This window comes from Micromys minutus (assembly GCF_963924665.1).
Source record: "Micromys minutus genome assembly, chromosome: 11".
In the NCBI taxonomy this organism is placed as follows: Eukaryota; Metazoa; Chordata; class Mammalia; order Rodentia; family Muridae; genus Micromys; species Micromys minutus.
In genome coordinates this window covers 59,325,755-59,344,149 of record NC_137980.1, presented here as the reverse complement: position 1 = coordinate 59,344,149, position 18,395 = coordinate 59,325,755, and the positions used below count along the sequence as shown (strand labels likewise).

At 45.9% G+C, this 18,395-nt stretch overlaps 1 protein-coding gene across 1 annotated transcript in view; it reads left to right on the top strand.

Annotated features, from left to right (window-relative positions):
• ZBTB46 (zinc finger and BTB domain containing 46) overlaps positions 1–18,395 on the top strand; it is a 66,513-nt gene that overhangs the window by 14,541 nt on the left and 33,577 nt on the right. Inside the window, exon 2 of the mRNA XM_080925155.1 lies at positions 13,743–14,712. Coding sequence (XP_080781281.1) covers positions 13,776–14,712 — 937 coding nt within the window. The 5' untranslated portion in view covers positions 13,743–13,775. The remainder of the gene's footprint in view (positions 1–13,742; positions 14,713–18,395) is intronic.

Here is an 18,395-nt window from a genome sequence, read left to right as displayed (position 1 = left end):
AGTGGACCTGTTTAAAAATGGTTCTTTGGAGCCCATCTGCGTTGACTGGAAATTGTCAGTTTGGTTCACATAGAGGCAGCTCAGTCCACTCACAAACACTCCATGGTTACGTCAGCAGTTTAGTTCGGTAGAGTCAGGATAGTAAACTCGAATCAGTAGCGGTGGCACTGCCTAGCAGAGAGAGCCAGGCCTCAGCCTCAGCATGAGTCGGTAGCAGGAGGGACCAGCAGGAATGTCAGAAGTTCTTGGCTGTGCCTGTCTCAGAAAAACAAAGCTCAGTGAAGACACAAGACCCACAAGCGTTGCACAGCTTAGCTCGATAAGCAAGCGTAGCTCAGCCTCGGTCACCGTCTACTGAGTCCCATTTCTACCCTCCAAACATCACCTCACACACTCACTCTTCCAGTTTCTGTGCAATTAATTCCATAGGAACTACTGAGCATTTATATAAACAGCCTCCAGTTGGAGTCCTTAGCCATTTTCTGGTTGTTGGTCATTTGGGAGTTTTTATTTTCCCTGATAGACAGTAGTTCTTAGAACAATGGAGGTTTGGGGTTGTTTCCTTATAGAGTACCAGAGTTAGAGTCAGTGGGCCAGAGGTAGGGACATGTTAGTGTTTTCTTCTCTTATCAGTTAGGTGGAGCATTGGCTAGGTTTGCTCTTACCTTGGGAGGCTGAGGCCTCATGGTTAGCTCCATTGCTTCTCTGATTATAATGAAAAGGAATTAAGCATTCTTGGGACCCAGCACCACTGAAGTATGTACATACAATGCCTATTTCTAAAGCAATGATCTTGCTATACAGCCTGTGTATACCATGGAAATGGAAGGCTCATTAACCATAAGCCAGAAATGAAAAAGGATAGGTTTGTGTGGGAATGATGTTTGCTTTTGTTCATCCATTGAGTGTCTGGTCTGATGTGCACTGTGGCTGAGAGGCCTATGCACCAGGAACGTTTGCAACAAGAGTTCTAATTGGTGTGGGATCATGACAGGGACTTCTGGGTCCTAGGCTGTTGATCAAGCACCAGAGCATTTCTACCAGCGCCATCTGTGTAGAAATGGATTCCCTGCTTCCAGCTAGTACAGCTTACATATTTGAAATTCTATGCATGCATGTATGCATATATGTATGTATGTATTTTTGAGAGAGAGTCATGCAATTCAAGCTGACCTTGAATCCAATATGTAAAGATATCCTTGAACTTCCGATTCTCCCAAGGGCTGGGATCACAGGTATGTGACACTCAGCTTAGTGTATGTGATACTGGAACCCAGGGCTTCGTGCATGCTGTGCAGTATTCTTCCAACTCGGCTACACTTTCAGCTAGTGTGGTTTCTAAGAAAGAAGTGAAAAGTCTCAGACCTCATCACTTACTTGCAAGTACAGTGACCTTGGAATGTGACTAACTTCCTGCTGAATCCTGCCTTAGTCCAAGTGCCCAGGATCCCAAGTTACCATCCTAACAGTATTTAGCTGTTTGGAAATGGGCTTTTCACCTTGTTAAGCTGATACCATCTTGTTAAGTGCTTGGCACCTACATTTTCTTTTGTTATTTTAACAGATGGGGGGGGGGGCTGCAGAGATGACTCAGCAGTTAAGAGCACTGGATGCTCTTCCAGAGGATCTGGGTTCAAATCCAGCACCCATATGACAGCTCACAACTGTCTGTAGCTCCAGATCCAGAGGATCCAGCATCCTCACACAACATACATGAAGTCAAAACACAAATGCACATGGAATAAAAACAATTTTAAAATGTAAAAAAAACCCAGATTTTTAGGTACAAGTGTGTATTTGAGGCAGGTATTCTATTGAGATACACATCCATAAGTTCTTTACTATGTTAGAAGTCATGACCTCCCAGCTTCTAGGATTTTAGATATGCATCCCCAAGCCTGGTCCAGATCAGCTTTCTTTCTGATAAGATCACTCTGTATCTTGTGTTCAAGGCCCTGGAGATTCTCATAAACTAGGGGCTTCCAGTGGGAACTTATTCCTGACTGGCTCTGGCAGCCAGAGGGCCAAGGTTAGTGTGACAGGAATTCTCTCTTAGGTCCGTGCTTCTGTGGTTTGCAAAGCATCCTTCCTCCTATGCTTCTGTGCTTTTCGTTCCCCTTTCTGTAAGGACACTAGTCACATCTGGGTGGGATTGCCACCTTTGTTTGGTCAAATCTACTTAAAGAAGGTTCCATTCTTAGGTATCAGGTTAATTTGAACAAACCTTTAAAACAGGATTTAAACCACATCAGCAACAGATGTGCTCTCAAAACAGTGTAACCAATAGAGTTTTGACTCTGCCTTGTGTGGGCCCAGGCTCTGCTTCCCTTGTGCAGGACCCCAGGCTCGGTTTTCCCAGACTCCCAGTCACCCAATGGTAGCATCTTTCCGGCCTTCACTTGTCTTTGGTGCAAGAATTTGCCATCTTGTTTTGTTTCTATAAGTACCTAAAATGGAAGCTTTCAATATTTCAGGCTTAATGTGAACAAGGTTTTATGGATTTTTGTTTCGTTTGATCCAAAGTGTATGAAATGAGCCTGTGTGTGGTATTAGGATGTGATGCCCAGGCTGAGATGTTACTGGTGGATGGTGAAAGCGTGTATGCTGGGTGTGCTGTCTGCTGAAGGACAATGTGGCTGGCATGCCTGGAGGGCTTCCTAGAATGTGCGGCTGTGTCTTGATGCTAGAAGATGTGTCCCATTCTTACCTTTGTACATCAACAGATGATACAGTTGAACCTTTGAACTTAGGTATGGTCTAAAGGTGGAGGCATTGAAGGCAGATTCTAGGCTTAAAGGGACACTTGGGTTTGATGGCTCACAGAGGGACCTCTTCCCCTTTCCCATTCTACAAAGCAGAGAAATTTCCCTACAATTTCCCTTCTTCCAGAGGACAGGGCTGACAGTTTCCAGTGTGTGGTTCTGGCTGATGAGGCAGAAACAGGGGTATGTTCTAGGGGCCAGTCTCTGGGGCCACTTTTCCATGAGTCAGAGCCTAATTGAGGATATTCGCGCATGGCCTTGCCTAGTGGTTTTCCATGGCCCCAATGTCCCTTGGAGTAATAGAATTCAACTGATTTCCCATGTTGAAACTAGAGCCTCAACCACTTGATACCTGACAGCTCTCTTGTCTCCCAGCATATGCTGACCATAGCTCTCCTTGACCTCATTTTAGGCTGTCTTCAGGCAGCCTGGTACTTGTCTTTCCCATCTGAGATGGGAGCTTTTGGCAGCTCTTTTGTTGTTCCTTGCACTGACCCACATGAGATCTATTGGCAGTTCTGTCTGACATTTGTAAAGGGGAATACACTGGGCCAGAATAGCCACACACACTGCTTAATGACATGGCCCTTAGCAGGATGGTAAGTTTTTCTCCATTCCTGGAGTCCCAGCAAAGGCTATCAGGGAGTTGCTTTAGCCTCATTCTGTCTATTAGTAGCAATCACAAGGAGGGTCACAGTAGGAAGGGGCATTCGAGGTTATGACTCTCACAGTGGTGGCTTCTAAAACCACCTACTACCTTCCACTTGGAAGCTGTTTCCTGTCTCTTTTGCACTCTGTTCTGTGCTGTCTGGACCCCCTCTCAAGCTGGCTCTGTCCTTTGCTGGAGTTGTCCTGGCAGGTGGGATGGTCATGGTCTCCACACAATCCTGCTACAGGCTCAGCTGCAACATCAAAGCTGTCTACTTGGCTGGAGTTGGCTGGTGCTGATGAGACCTCGAGAGCCTCATTCAGATGGTCTTTGATGACCTGAGTCCTGGGGGTCAGGCAAATCAAGTAGGAAAGAAAATTAAATGCACCCCTGACTGAAAAGAAATACTCCAAAAAATTAACCAATATTATCATAAGATAGTGAGAAAGGAGAAGGAACCAAAGTGATCTGGGTGGGGTGTACCCCATAGAGAGGATGTGACATAAAGCAGGTCGGAGAGGGAGGAACAAGGTAGCCCCAGCATGAGAAGCCAGGCCAGGGCAGAGGGAACTGAGAATGGGTAGCACCAAGAGGAAGAGGGAAGGACAAGTGGCTATGGGGAAGAGAAGTGGGCAGGCATCAGGTACAGGTTTGTGTTTCAGATCTCACTGGCTGCAGAGTGGAAGCAAAGTTCTCCATTGGGTGATGAACCAGTTTCTGTTCCCAGGAGAAAATGTGGGTGAGGCCCCTGTCTCACTGTCTCATGACAGCTAATCAGTTAATGCATTTTGGAGTATTGCTTTCCAGTCAGAGTTCATTTAATATCCCCCTCCCCCTCTCCCCCTTTCCCTCTCTCCCTTCCCCCCTCCCTCTCTTTCCCTCTCTCTCCCTTTCTCCCCCTCCCCCCTCCCCTTCTCCCTCTCTCCCTCTCTCCCTCTCTCCCCCTATCTCCCCCTCTTCCTCTCCCTCTCCTCCCTCCTCCTCTCCCTTTCTCCCTCTTCCCCCTCCCCTTCTCCCTCTCTCCCTCTCTCCCCTTCTCCCTCTCTCTCTCCCTCTCCCTCTCCTCTCTCCTCCTCTCCCTCTCTCCCTCTCCTCCCTCCTCTTCTCCCTCTCTTCCCCCTCCCTCTCTCCTCCTCTCCCTCTTCCCCTCTCCCTATCCTCCCTCCCCTCTCTCTCTCTTCTGCCAACCTCTCTTTCCCACCTTGAACTTAACACAGATCCCTAGTTAGTTTCACACTTTGAATCCTCCTGCCTCAGCCTCCAGTTGGTACTGGGGACGACAGGCATTCACCACCATGCCTGGTGTTTAACTTTTTAGTGCTACCGTGAGCGGCAGTAGTGTGATGTAGTGGGATTCATGCAGCTGTGTTGTGTCCCTTGAGGCTTCATCTTGTGTTTTCAGAAGAAGAGCGAGCCTTCCCTCCAAATGTCTTGGTGTGTGGAGAACACTGGCCCAGTCCAGGGTTGCTTGGCTCTTGCTGTGCAACATGCAAGACTATGTAGAGGGGTTTTTTTCTGGGAGAGATCAGGCAGGGCAGCCTTTGCTTTCTCTGGTATTGGGTGGCTACTTGGTAGAAGTGTCATATGGCTGCCATAAACACCACAACTTGACTGTGTGAGTCACAGAACTTTCTGCTCCCTTGGTTCTTAGAGGCTGCATTTATGAAGCGCTGGGGACTTTGCTTCTGAGCCTGTGGCACAGCAGAGTCCTTACAGGTACTCTGTCTTTTCTTCTCAAAGGGCATTAATATTCATCATATGGGAGCAGGCACCCATGCTTATGGCCTTACCCTAACTATACCTGGATGATCACATTCTGTGGGATTTACACAAGTTTGGGGTGCACAGTTCAGCCTGCCACAGCTGATCCTTTGAGTAAGCAAGTCCAGAATCATTGCTGAACAAGAACATCACAGAATTCTCTGCCAGACATCACAGAGCACACCTGTCGTCCTTGCTGGGTTACGATAGGTGGTGGCTCGTGCTCCCAGCACTCCAAAGGCAGAGGCAGGTGCAGCTCTGAGTCTAAGGACATCTGGTCGACAGACTGAGTTCCAGGACAGCCAGGATCACACAGAGAAACCCTGTTTTAGAAAAACCAAAGTGGGGATAACTTATAGGATAACATGGACAACTTAGTGAGATTTCAGAATAAAAATAATTAAGTGAATGGGTGTTGATGGTGTGTAACTCAGCTGGGAATATTTAACTACCATTCATGAGGCCCTGGGCTGCCAATTTCTTCGTCAGCTGTACTGAATTATCATTTGTGTACACACACACACACACAAACACACACACACACCTCAAACTGCATTGAATAAATTATTCTATCAGATGTTTCCAATGAGCTTTTCATTATTTCTCCCTTTTTTTCACCTCAGGCTTGGACACCTTCCTAAGTTCTTCTTGTGGAGGGACCGGCCCTCCTTCTCAAATCAGCACACTTACATTAGCAGCCATCTTTCTGTGGTGGAACTGTCAGGGTGTGCAGGGAACCCCTTCAGGAATACAGGCCTTTACTAGACTCACAGGCACTCCCTTCTTTTGATGAGCAGGATCTGTTGCTGGATGTCTTCTTGGGTCTGTCTTTTTACCTCTCTGAGGGCTTTGAGGCCATTGTCAGCTGCATTAGCAGCTGTTGAGTGGAACTGATGTTTGTGCATGTGTCTTTTTGTCAGCCTCAGATCTCGTTGTTCCTGACTGTAAGTCATGATTACGTGGCACTGGGCATTTCTGTTGTGTTTTGATGTTTTGAGACAAGGTCTTGCTTTATAACCAGATCTTGCTCTATAGCCCAGGCTGACTTTGAACTTATGACCCTCATGCCCCAGCCTCGTGAATGCTGGAATTACAGGCAACTATAATCTGGCTCAGCTCTTTAAGATACAGCCAAATCACTTAAAAATGGCTGTTTGTCCTTATTCCCCGCAGCAGTATATGAAGCTTCTTGTTGCTTTATGACTGTCCACTGTGGCAACCTCTCTAGTGAGTGTATCGGGGGCTCGTGGTTTACGTTTGTGTCTTGCTGGTGGCCGAGTTTAGTCACTGATACATCTTTAATGTGCCATATTTGTTCATAATGTTTTCCCCTTAGAGTTGAGGAAAAGTGATCATGAGAGAAGTCTTTGTGCCCACAGCGCCTTTCAAGTCCATAGGGTCTGTGGGTCACTGGTTAAAGAATCCGATGAATAGTTGGGCTTTGAGATATATTTGTGACATTTTTAAGCAAAAACATTTTTAGTATTTTTATTACTGTCATCATCATTATTATTTTATACTGCCGGAGATGGAACTCAAGGCCTGGAAAACATGCTGTGCAAGCTTCATTCTCAGTACATAAAGGAAAATTAAAATAAAATGTTGAACTGAAATTAAGTCAGATGTGAGGGGAAAAAAGTGAGGTGAAGTTTGAATGTGGCCAATGTGTTTGATGTTTGAGAGGAATGTTTACATCTGCAGTGTCATTCTAGACATCAGGGATTTTTTTCCAGGAATGTGCCCAGGGAGAAGAGCCTGAAGCTGTCGGAGCTTCTGTGGCACTGTCGGAGCCCTCCTAGTAGGGAGTGACTTGAAGTTGCAGGTGATGAGTCTCCAGGTCGCCAGCCCTGAGTGTGAAAGTGCACAGAACCAGCATGTTGGGATGTGACAGGAACACTGAACTGTATCAGCATTTGTTTGTTGAGACTTTGTTGGAGCTGACTTTGAACTTGAAATCTTCCACCCTTCAGTGCTGGGACTGCATGTGTGCCCTGCTGCCTTGTCAGGGTCTGAATCCTGATTAGCATAATAGTCTTCATGAAAGAGCTCTATAGGGCCAAAGGAGACACTCCACCCAGTCTGGTCCTTACCTCAATACATCAAGCAGCAAATTAAGTCAGAGCCTGGCGGTCTTTGAGCTCCTGAGCCGTGTGCTGCTTGGCCTTTTCCTGTGGGCACCAATCATCACGTAGGAGGCTGGGGTGGATGATCGGTAACACGTCTGCAGTAGGATATCTCCTGCTTATAACTTTAAAAAACTATTTTATTATTTTTACTTACATGTATATATATGCGACCCTATACTACTGCATGCCCAAGAAGCCAGAAGAGGACGTCAGGTTCCTTGGGGCTGCAGTTAAAAGTGTTACAGGTGCTTGGAAGCAAAGTCAGGTCCTGTTCAAGAGTGGCAAATGCTCTTAACCTCTGAGAGACATAGCTCTTTAGCCCTGCTTGTAACTTTTTATGGCTGAGGATCCTTTACCATTAGTGCTGGATAAACAGAGTTCTGTTCCTGCCCAGATATAACCCTAATCGTTGGAGAATAAAGGGTGCACATGACTGAACCTGTCACTCCTCCCCCAGCTTCACTGAACATCATACTCCGTGTCTCACATCTGAGAGGTTTGTGTTTGCATGTGGTTTCTTCTGTAGGAGATGTCAGGTCCCAGGGCCTCACTGCCTGGCTAACATGACTGAAGAGAGCTAGCACACACTTGCTGTCTCCATTTGGGTGTGTGGGCACCTGGCTGGAGCCTCCAGTGTCATAAGTTTCTCATTCCTCAGCTTTGGTGTAGAGTCAAACTCCACGTTCTCTTGTCTGTGGTTTAAAGTGACACACACAGAAAGGTCAGGCACCCTCTTGGCTGGCATAAGACAGGCCTTTGGCTGCTACCCTCCATTCTTTGGACTCATTATATATCTGCATTGTCCACAGTGCCCTGAGAGTTTGTTTTGAGTGGAGAATTTCACGGGTCCTTGTCAGTTAATCAGGGTGGTGTGACTTTAGCAGATTGGTATATTCGGGTTGGAATCTAGAGTGAATTCAGGCTGTTTTAGTGAACTGTTGTAAAGCCTGTTTAAGGGCTTCTATTCAAAACTGAGGCATAGGTGACTGTGGCAGCACACAACCTTAATCCCAGAGCTCAAGACCAGCCTGGTCTACATGGTGAATTCCAGGACAGCCAGGACTACATAGAGAGACCCTGAAGTATCTTAAAGTAAATGAGCTGTGTATCAAGCAGGTACCAGAGTAGCTGTAGGGAAAGAAAACCACTGACGTTTATGATTCTTCTGTATCAGCACATTGGGGTAGCATCCACTCCAAACAGCTCCTTGACTCCCCAGCCCTTGTACTGATTTGGCACCTGTGTCCTTGTGGTGATGGTAAGGTGCTCCTCTGTGGTCCTATCTAATGTTTTACTACTTTGTGGGTTCTTCTTTCTTCCACCCTTTCAACCCCCTAACACTAGATAAAAGAAAAAAGGATAGAAAGGAAAGACATCCCTGAATAAAGTCAGGGGTTGGAATGGGGATGTCTACTTCCTGCTGATTGGGGGTGTCAAGTTCCTTGGGGCAAGTTTGATCTTCACCATCAGGATATCTAATGTCTTATCGTTTCTCCTTTTCGAGTGACTATTTAACAACGACCCCCCCCCCAGCATTTATAGGCCCTCTGAAAATCACCCACAATTCCAAGCATCACACAATCACAGTAACTATTTGCAGCTGGCAAAATCATGCCTCTGCTAGAGCACCAGGCAAATCATAGGCAGCTGCTGCAGACGGTCTGACACGGCTTCCTGTCCCCACAATCTGGAGTTAAAATAAAAGCACATTTCTATTTCTCTGTTTTTCACTGCAGTACAGCAACACAAATTCTTCTTGTCCGTTCACAGGTGTGTCTCATGAGCAGATCACCTGAGCAGGCATCTGTCCTCTCCACAGAGATGTAGGAAGCCTAGCTTGTAGACAGTGTCTCATTTGTCTGATCACTATATAATACCACTCCAGGTGCCCAGTGCAAGAAGCTTTCAGTTCCAAACCTCAGTTGTTAAATGGAAGAAGATGAGCAGCTGTGGTAATTCTGCTTTGATGACGTTGGCATGACATCCACACATGTCCTTTTGATGCTGAGAGACCTAAATCGCTCCCGTCAAACCTCTTGGCCTTTGGGAAACTGCTTCTCCTGTGCATGCCCAAGACGGACCAACCTCCATAATGATCATCTGTCTCTACCATTTCACTTACAACTGACTCTTCTCCTAAATGAAAACTTACCCCTTTTCTTACCACAAAACCTACAAATGTACTGCTGCTTTTAAGTTTCCTGATAGGATAACAATACATTAGTAATTTCCAGTTTATGTTGAAATTATTTTAGAAATACAAACCTTAGGAGGAGGTAGTTCATTTTATTTCCTAAAGAAAACCTTAATTCATATTTATCCCCCCCACCCTTATTCCTTACTCTCTTTTCTTTCTGCTAGAGATGGAACCTAGGTTTTTACACATTCTAATCATCTACCACTAAGTCTTATCCCCATCCCTAAGAATCTGTTATGGGGGCTGAAGATGGCTCAGCAGTTAAGAGTAGACAGTATTCTTTTACAAGACCTAAGTGTGATTTCCAGTGCCCACATCAAGTGGTCTAACAGCTGCCTGCAACTCTAACTCCAGGAGATCCAGGATCTGACGCCTCTTCTGGAGTCCAAAGATGCTCATACTCACATGTGCATGTCGTCATTTAAAACAAAGTAATCTGCTTAGTATGTGTGGGAAATAATTATTTCTCATATAAAAAAATAGGCATGGGTTGGGTGAGGTAGCATATACCTTTAATCCCAGCACTTGGGAGGCAGAAGCAACAGGGTTTTTGTGAGTTTGAAGCCATCTTGGTCTAAATCACAAGTTTCAGGTCAGCCAGAGATACGTATTGAGATCATGTCTAAAGTAAATAAGTAATGAAACATACACTTTCTGGTTTCAATGTAGGATACTTGAAGTTTCTAATGTCCATTGTCACTTCTCTGTCACTTGCTGTGGACTATAGGCATCAGCTGATACCAACTAGTGATTTCTTCCATTTTAAATAAGCTTTGATCTCCTCTTCCAACATGAGCTCACCTGAGGGAGATAGAGCCTCATGCAAAATAAAGCCACACCTCGGCCCAAATGCCAGTGTGGTAGGAACACTTCAACCACAGCCTTCAAGTCTGGAGACAGATAAGGTAGGACAAGGAAGGTCTTGTTCAAAGCCACAACCTTAGAACCTGCCCAGGGCCCTGCTGCGGAGTGACTCTTCAGGATGAGGAGATAGTTTGTATGGTATCACTGGGAGCTTAGGCTGCCATGTTGGGACTCTGCAGATTCACTCATACTGACTGACATCAGCAGAAGGAAGACAGATAAGGGTGGGACAGTCTACATACACCCCTCAGGCCTGGTGAGAAGAAATCTTGGAACCTTCCTGTGAGTGAGGGACGGAGGGAGGGAGTGAGGGAGGGAGGGAGGGAGGGAGGAAAGGAGTTGGGGACCCTAGCAATCTGAGAAGGAAGGAACAGTTTTCTGCCTTACTCTCCCAGCCTGTAAGACAGAACACAGAGTTACTGCTTCCCCCACTGGAGACATATGACAGGTTATTTCAGGTGGTGGCTTGGGGAGGGTACAGAGTTGAAACACATTTCACTTAGTCAAGAAGAGATGGTGCTGGGCCTGGGGGTGTATACCTGTGATCCTAACTCTCAGGAGACTGAAGCTGGAGGACCTGAGAATTTGACCTTGAAATATATAGTGATACTCTATCTAAAAAATGGGCTAGAGTGCTTGTTTTAGCAGAATGAGAATAATACAGAGATTAGTATAGCCTCTGTACAAGGATGACATACAAATCTGTTTTAGAAGGAAAAAAAAAAAAAAGGCTGGAGTTATACCTCAGTGATAAAATACTTCCCTAGCATACATGAGGCCCTGGGGTCAGTCTCCAACAATACCAGAATGAAAAGAGTTTTAAAAAAAAAAAAAAAAAAAAAAAGATGACTACGTCCCTGTCCTGACTAGAGGGGCTGCGTGGAGAGTCCATTGGAAGCTCCCTGAGGGAAGGATTCCATCTAGAGTAACTCCTTTCTAAGAAGAACATTTTGTCATTTTTTTTCCATTGGATACTTTATTTACATTTCAAATGTTATCTCCTTTCCTGGTTTCCCCTCCAGAATCCCCCTATCCCATCTCCCCTCCCCTGCCTCTATGAGGGTGCTTCCCCACCCACCCACCCACCAACCAACTTCCTCTCTCCTTCCCACCTTGGCATTCCCCTACACTGGAGCATCGAGTCTTCACAGGACCAAGGGCCTCTCTTCCCACCGATGTCTGACAAGGCCATCCTTCGCTTCATATGCGGCTGGAGCCATGGTTCCTCCATGTGTGCTCTTTTGTTGGTGGCTTAGTCCCTGGGAGCTCTGGGGGACTTGTTGGTTGATATTGTTCTTCCTATGGGGTTGCAAATCCCTTTAACTCCTTCAGTCTTTCTCTAACTCCTCCATTGGGGATCCCATTCTCAGTCCAATGGTTGGCTGAGAGCATCTGCCTCTGTATTTGTCAGGCTCTTTTGAATGCCCTTTCCTTCAGTCTCTGCTCCACACTTTGTCTCTGTATTTCCTCCTATGAGTATTTTGTTCTGCCTTCTAAGAAAGACTGAAACACCCACACTTTGGTCTTCCTTCTTCTTGAGCTTCGTGTGTTCTGTGAATTGTATCTTGGGTATTCTGAGCTTTGGAACTAATATCCACTTATCAGTGAGTGCATACCATGTGTGTTCTTTTGTGATTGGGTTAACTCACTCAGGATGATATTTTCTACTTCCATTCATTTGCCTAAGAATTTCATGAAGTCATTGTTTTTAATAGCTGAGTAGTAAGTACTCCATTGTGTAAATATATCACATTTTCTGTATCCATTCCTCTGTTGAAGGACATCTGGGTTCTTTCCAGCTTCTGGTATTATAAATAAGGCTTCTATGGACATAGTGGAGCATGTGTCCTTGTTATATGTTGGAGCATCTTTTGGGTATATGCCCAGGAGTGGTATAGCTGGTCCTCAGGTAATACTATGTCCAATTTTCTGAGGAACCACCAGACTGATTTAAACAGTGGTTGTATCAGCTTACAATCCCACCAACAATGGAGGAGTGTTCCTCTTTGTCCATATCCTCACCAGCATCTGCTGTCACCTGAGTTTTTAGTGAGCACAACCATTTGCTGCTCTGCTGGGAATGTGGAATGCTTACAGGGGACAGATGATCTGTGTAATGTTTTTCCCCTTTCAGGCAGTCTTAGGGATCAGATTTATCTTCAAATAATTCAGGTGTCAAAATTCTTACCACCCCCAGCGCCTCAGAATGTAACCGCCTTTGGGAATATTATTGCTGTAGATCTAATTAATGAAGATGAGGTCATTTGAGGAGGCTCTGGGTCCCACTATGAGGGGTGTCCTTACATAAAGAGGAAATTTGGACTCAGAGCAAGCAGGTAGAGATGGGATGATATTACCACAAGCCACAGAACACTAGAGTTTGCTAGCAGCACCCAAGGTGGGAGCAAGGCAAAGGGCTTGATTTTTTGTATCCGAACTTAAGTGTTGCAGCCTGGGTTACAGCAGCCACAGCAGATGTAACGTGAGAAATGGTGAGAGTGACTGAGTTAGGGAGTCACCATGTATTCTGTGGTTCCTTTGCTGTGGGGATAACTAGGAAAATCTAATTGTTTTGCTATGTTCCAGGGACTCTGGAAGCCCCTGATGAGCTGAGCTATGGTCAAGCCCACCCAAGGGACTTGATAGCGAATAACCCTAACAGAATCTCTACAGCTGTATAAATCCAGAAGTTTGGAAACTTTTTGGGTCTAATTCTGTGGCTGTCTGCTGTGAATTCTTGCTCTCTATGGGGCGGTGACGATGTTTCTTTTTATTTATTATTTTAGTTTTGGTTTTTCAAGACAGGGTTTCTTCATAGAGCTCTGGCTGTCCAGGAACTCCCTCTGTAGGCCAGGATGGCCTCAAACTCGGAGGTCCACCTGCCTCTGCCTTCTGAGTGCTGGGATTAAAGGCATGTGCCAGCATTGCCTGGCTTTATTTCATCAAATGAGAGGGATGAAGACTGCAGGCTAGGTTGTTTAACCTAGTTTTTCAGTTTGGGTGAGAAAACAACTTTGTCTACTGTGGGCAGTTTTATTTTGTCTGGATATTTTGGCTGTTGTGTGCAAAATTCTCTCTAGAACTTCAAGTCCATTATGGTCCTAAAAGTGCTTCAGATGTCTTGCCCAGAGACAGGGCTGGTGCCCCCTGCCATTTGCTGTTTGAGTGGGTCACGACCTCATACCTCCTTAGCGCACATGTGCGGAGCCTGTGATGATGAGGTCTGCTGTCAGCATCTGTCCCCACTGCCTCGGCTCTGTCCTGGCAGCCTGTGTGCTGGGATACTAACCCTCTGCATGTCCGCTGCTGCCATTTACCTGGAATGATTTCACAGCAATTATCTTTTTTATGTGTGGGTAACTGTTTTCTCCTTCTCCCCACAGAGTCTATAGAAGACACAGAAGCAAGACTCCCCGATGAACAACAGAAAGGAAGATATGGAAATCACTTCTCACTACCGGCATCTGCTTCGAGAGCTCAATGAGCAGAGGCAGCACGGAGTCCTGTGTGATGTATGCGTTGTGGTGGAAGGCAAGGTCTTCAAGGCACACAAGAACGTCTTGCTTGGGAGCAGCCGCTACTTTAAGACACTGTACTGCCAGGTACAGAAGACATCTGACCAGGCCACCGTCACGCACTTGGACATTGTTACAGCCCAGGGCTTCAAGGCCATTATTGACTTCATGTACTCCGCCCACCTGGCTCTCACCAGTAGGAATGTCATCGAGGTGATGTCAGCCGCCAGCTTCCTACAGATGACTGACATTGTGCAGGCCTGCCATGACTTCATCAAGGCTGCACTGGACATCAGCATAAAGTCAGATGCCTCAGATGAACTCTCCGAGTTTGAGATTGGTACCCCAGCTAGCAACAGCACAGAGGCGCTGATCTCAGCTGTGATGGCTGGAAGGAGCATCTCCCCATGGTTGGCTCGGAGAACAAGTCCTGCCAATTCTTCTGGAGACTCTGCCATTGCCAGCAGTCATGAAGGGGGAAGCAGCTATGGGAAGGAGGACCAGGAACCCAAAGCTGATGGCCCTGATGACGTTTCCTCACAGCCTTTGTGGCCTGGAGATGTAGGCTATGGGTCTCTGCGCATCAAGGAAGAACAGATTTCACCATCACATTATGGAGGGAGTGAGCTTCCATCTTCCAAGGACACTGCAATACAGAACTCTTTATTGGAGCAGGGTTCTGGGGATGGCTGGCAGCTCACAGGCCGAAGGAAGAATCGGAAAAACAAAGAGACTGTCCGACACATCACACAGCAGGTGGAGGAGGACAGCCAGGCTGGCTCTCCGGTACCCTCATTCCTGCCCACATCAGGATGGCCTTTCAGCAGCCGAGACTCAAGTAAGCCTTTGTTGTGGCAGGCTGGGTGTAGGCAGCCCAGGCCACTGTGCTGATGACCTCATGAATGTTGGAGAAGTGGCACCTGCCCATGTTCTCACCAGTGGCGTCCTATCAGCACCTTATTTATAGTTTTTGTTTTGTTTTACGTACGAGACAAGGTTTCTCTGTGTAGCCCTGGCTATCCTGGAACTCACTCTGTAGACCAGGCTGGCCTCAAGCTCAGAGATCCACCTGCCTCTGCCTCCTACGTGCTGGGATTAAAGGTGTGAGCCACCGCCCCTCATGGTCACCTTCTAACACTGTAAGTTACTATGACTGCAGGGAATGTGCTCTGCATAACTCAAAGACTAAGATGACTTTGGGTCCCTAACCACCCTGTGTGTCCGTCACATGAATACTTAGCTGTGGAAGCTGCCTGAGAGGGGTTTCCATGAAGCTAACAAGATCAGCTATCACAGGGTCTGTTTCTGGAACAGTAGGGAGTCAGGTTGAGTTGGCTGCTTTTCTTTGTGCACTGGACCTTTCCTTGGTACTGCCAGGGTTACCCAGAGTCAGACTAGAGCTGGTCTCAGCTCTGTTCCCCACCACAGACTTCGGCTTGGCTCTTGCAGTATTTGGTTTTCATGTTCTTGCTGCCTCAAACTGTAACTGAAAACAGCATTACACTGAGGGACGAATGTGTCTCACATCACAAGTTATCACAAGTTGTGAGGGCCCAAGTTCAATTCCTAACATCCTTGTCTGGCAGCTCACAATCACCTGTAACTCTAGCTTCAGAGCGGTCTGATATATCTGCTTCTGTGACCATCCATATTCAGACTCGTATACCACCACCTGTACTTACATTTTACACTTTTCTTTTTCTTTTGGTGAAGATTTATTTGTATTATGTGTGTGGGTATTTAACTGGCATGCACAGATACATGTACCACGTGCATGCCTGATTAAATGGATCCCTGGAACTGGAGCTACAGACAGTTGTGAGCTGTCATGTGGGTGCTAGGAATTGAACCTGGGTCCTCTAGAGGAGCAGCAAGCACTCTTAACTGCTGAGCTGTCTCGCCAGACCAAAGTTTTATCTCTTTATTTTATTTTTAATTATATGTGTATGAGGGGGAATGGGAATTATATGTGCACATGAGTCTAGGTATCCTTGAAGGCCAAAAGCAGATGTGAGCTGCCCAACATGGATGTTGGGTCCTCTACAAGAACAGTTTACTTTTAACCCTCTCTCCAGCCCCCTCCTCCTTATAAATATTTAAAACTTAAGTACATTCATGTTGGACTGCTATCCTTCTCTAGAACTTAAAAAAATAAGATTTATTTATATTGTATGATTTTTTTCCCTTTTGTTGTTTTTATTTTTTGCTTTTTGAGACAGGGTTTCTCTGTGTTATAACCCTGGCTGTCCTGGAACTCACTCTGTAGACCAGGCTTGTCTCAAACTCACAGTTTAAGAGGCCAGCTTCTGCCTCCTGAGTGCCGGGATTAAAAAAGGCATACCCAGCATTGTGTGAATGTTTTGCTGGTGCTTATGTGTGTGCACCATGTGTGTGCTTGGTGTTGGTGGAATTCAACAGAGGGTATCATATACACTGGAACTGGAGTTACCGAAGGTTGTGAACCATAGTGTAGGGACTGAGAATGGAAACTGTAGCCATCCATCAGGACTCTGTAGCCCGCTGCAGCCCTGTGCTGGAAGGCCTCTTTGCTTTGACATTGTGTTGCTCTTACTCATTCAAGTTCTCAGGGCTGATTAACAAGGCCAAGAGTACAAAGGCTCTTGTCTTACAAGCTGGACAAACTGAGTGTGATTTCTGAGACTTCCATAGAGATGGAAGGAGAGAGAGAAAACCAACTCCTCCAAGTTGTCCTCTGATCTCTGCATGGGCACATACACAAATACATGCAATACAAATTGGGACTTTCAATTTTTATTTTATATGTATGGATGTTTTGCCTGTATGTGTATATGTGCATCATATGCATGCTTAATGCTCACTGAGATCAGATGTCAGAAGTGGGTGTTGGAAAAGGTGGTTGTGAGTCACCATACCAGTACTGGGAACTGAACCTGAATCCTCTGCGAGAACAAGTGCTCTTAACTGCTGAACCATTTCTCTATACACACTTCAGTTTTATTTTTAAAGTTCTCCATTGCCCTATATTTCCAATACTGAACTACAGAGTCCAGAGCTAGACTGAAATGTTTGTAAAAGTTGGTTTAGCTTAGCATTGCTCCTGAGTCATTTTCTTTGTTGGGTGTCCCGAGGATGGGAAGATATTTAACAGAGTCCCTGGGCTGTACTGACAAGGTATCAGTAGCATTTGTCAGAGTTGTGACAGCCACAGATATCTCCTGACACGTACACATGTCTCAGAGTAGCCCCCATGCTCCCTAGGGATGGACTGAGCTGAATCAGAAGAATCTCAGCCATTTCCTGCTAATTGTCTTTGGAGAGCTACTTGAGACAGTAGCCATGGATGCGATGCCTGCCTACTGGATTTGCTTACGATCTTTTATCAGTTTTGATCCAAACCTGGTGAATGCTGAGACTTTTGGGCTACATTTTGAGGCTCGGGGATGTTGGGAGCCATCCTCCACTTGTCTCAGAATACGTGTGTATGCCCAGTGAGTTACCCTGCAAGTGACAATGCTGGGGGCATGTATGCCATGGGAGTCAATGGTAAATTAGGAAGTGGAACAAGTCCAGAGCCTGTGGGCTGAAGGTTTCAAATGCAGCCAGTGAGCAGAAGGTGTTTTCAGAATCCAACAAGTGATTTTGGCTGTATACTTTCCTTAGTCTTAAATCCTTGGGTTGCCAAGGCAACTGTGAACTGCCTTTGCTTGGGGATTCTGAAGGCTGAGATAAGGATGTGAGATGTAGGCTGCAGCGTGGGATGCTTCCTGCGTGTCATGGTAATGTGTCATTCGTTGAGCCTCTGCCACCCTGGCTCTCAGATTAAGATTAGGAAACATAAATCATGACACTTGCTGGAGGTCAGTTTGTTTTCATTAAAGAGTTAGAGATTGATATATATTTATAGTAGGAGAAACGGCTCTTTTCTAAAGACATACATCATGCAGACAGACACATGTCAGGTGCCATTTAGGACTTTGTGAGCAGTTGCTCAGATGTGAAACCTTCAGGCAGGTCCTGACCACTTGCTATGTCCTCTCTGTGTGTCCCCATCCTGGTCCCTGCATCACTTAACTTTTACAAGTGATTTTTAAAACAAAAATGCATTATAACACATGTGTCTGAAAAATCAGTGTTAAAACTGATCTCATTTATGTGCTAGCTGGTGGAAACTGCCTTAAATAAGCATATGAGTTGTACGTAGCCGTGTGATGGACACAGGCAAGCCTTCTGGCTGGAGGCTCATTAGTCTTCCCTGGAACTCCTAGGGTGGAGCCTCCCCTGACCCATCTGCAAAGAGAAGTCAGTGGTGATTCTCACGGTAGCTAGTGATGCTTCTAGGAGCTGAAGTAGTAACCAGCTCAGGCACAGTGAAGAAACACTCCAGGGCCCCCAGCTATACTTCTTCCTAAAATATATCGCAAGAATCAAAATGTGAGGCTATTTTAAAGTTAAAGTTTTGTTGAATTAATGTACTGGACTTTCGGAAGATTGAACCTCCTCATGTTGGAGTCGATCAGGACCTCAGTGTAGCTCCAGCTG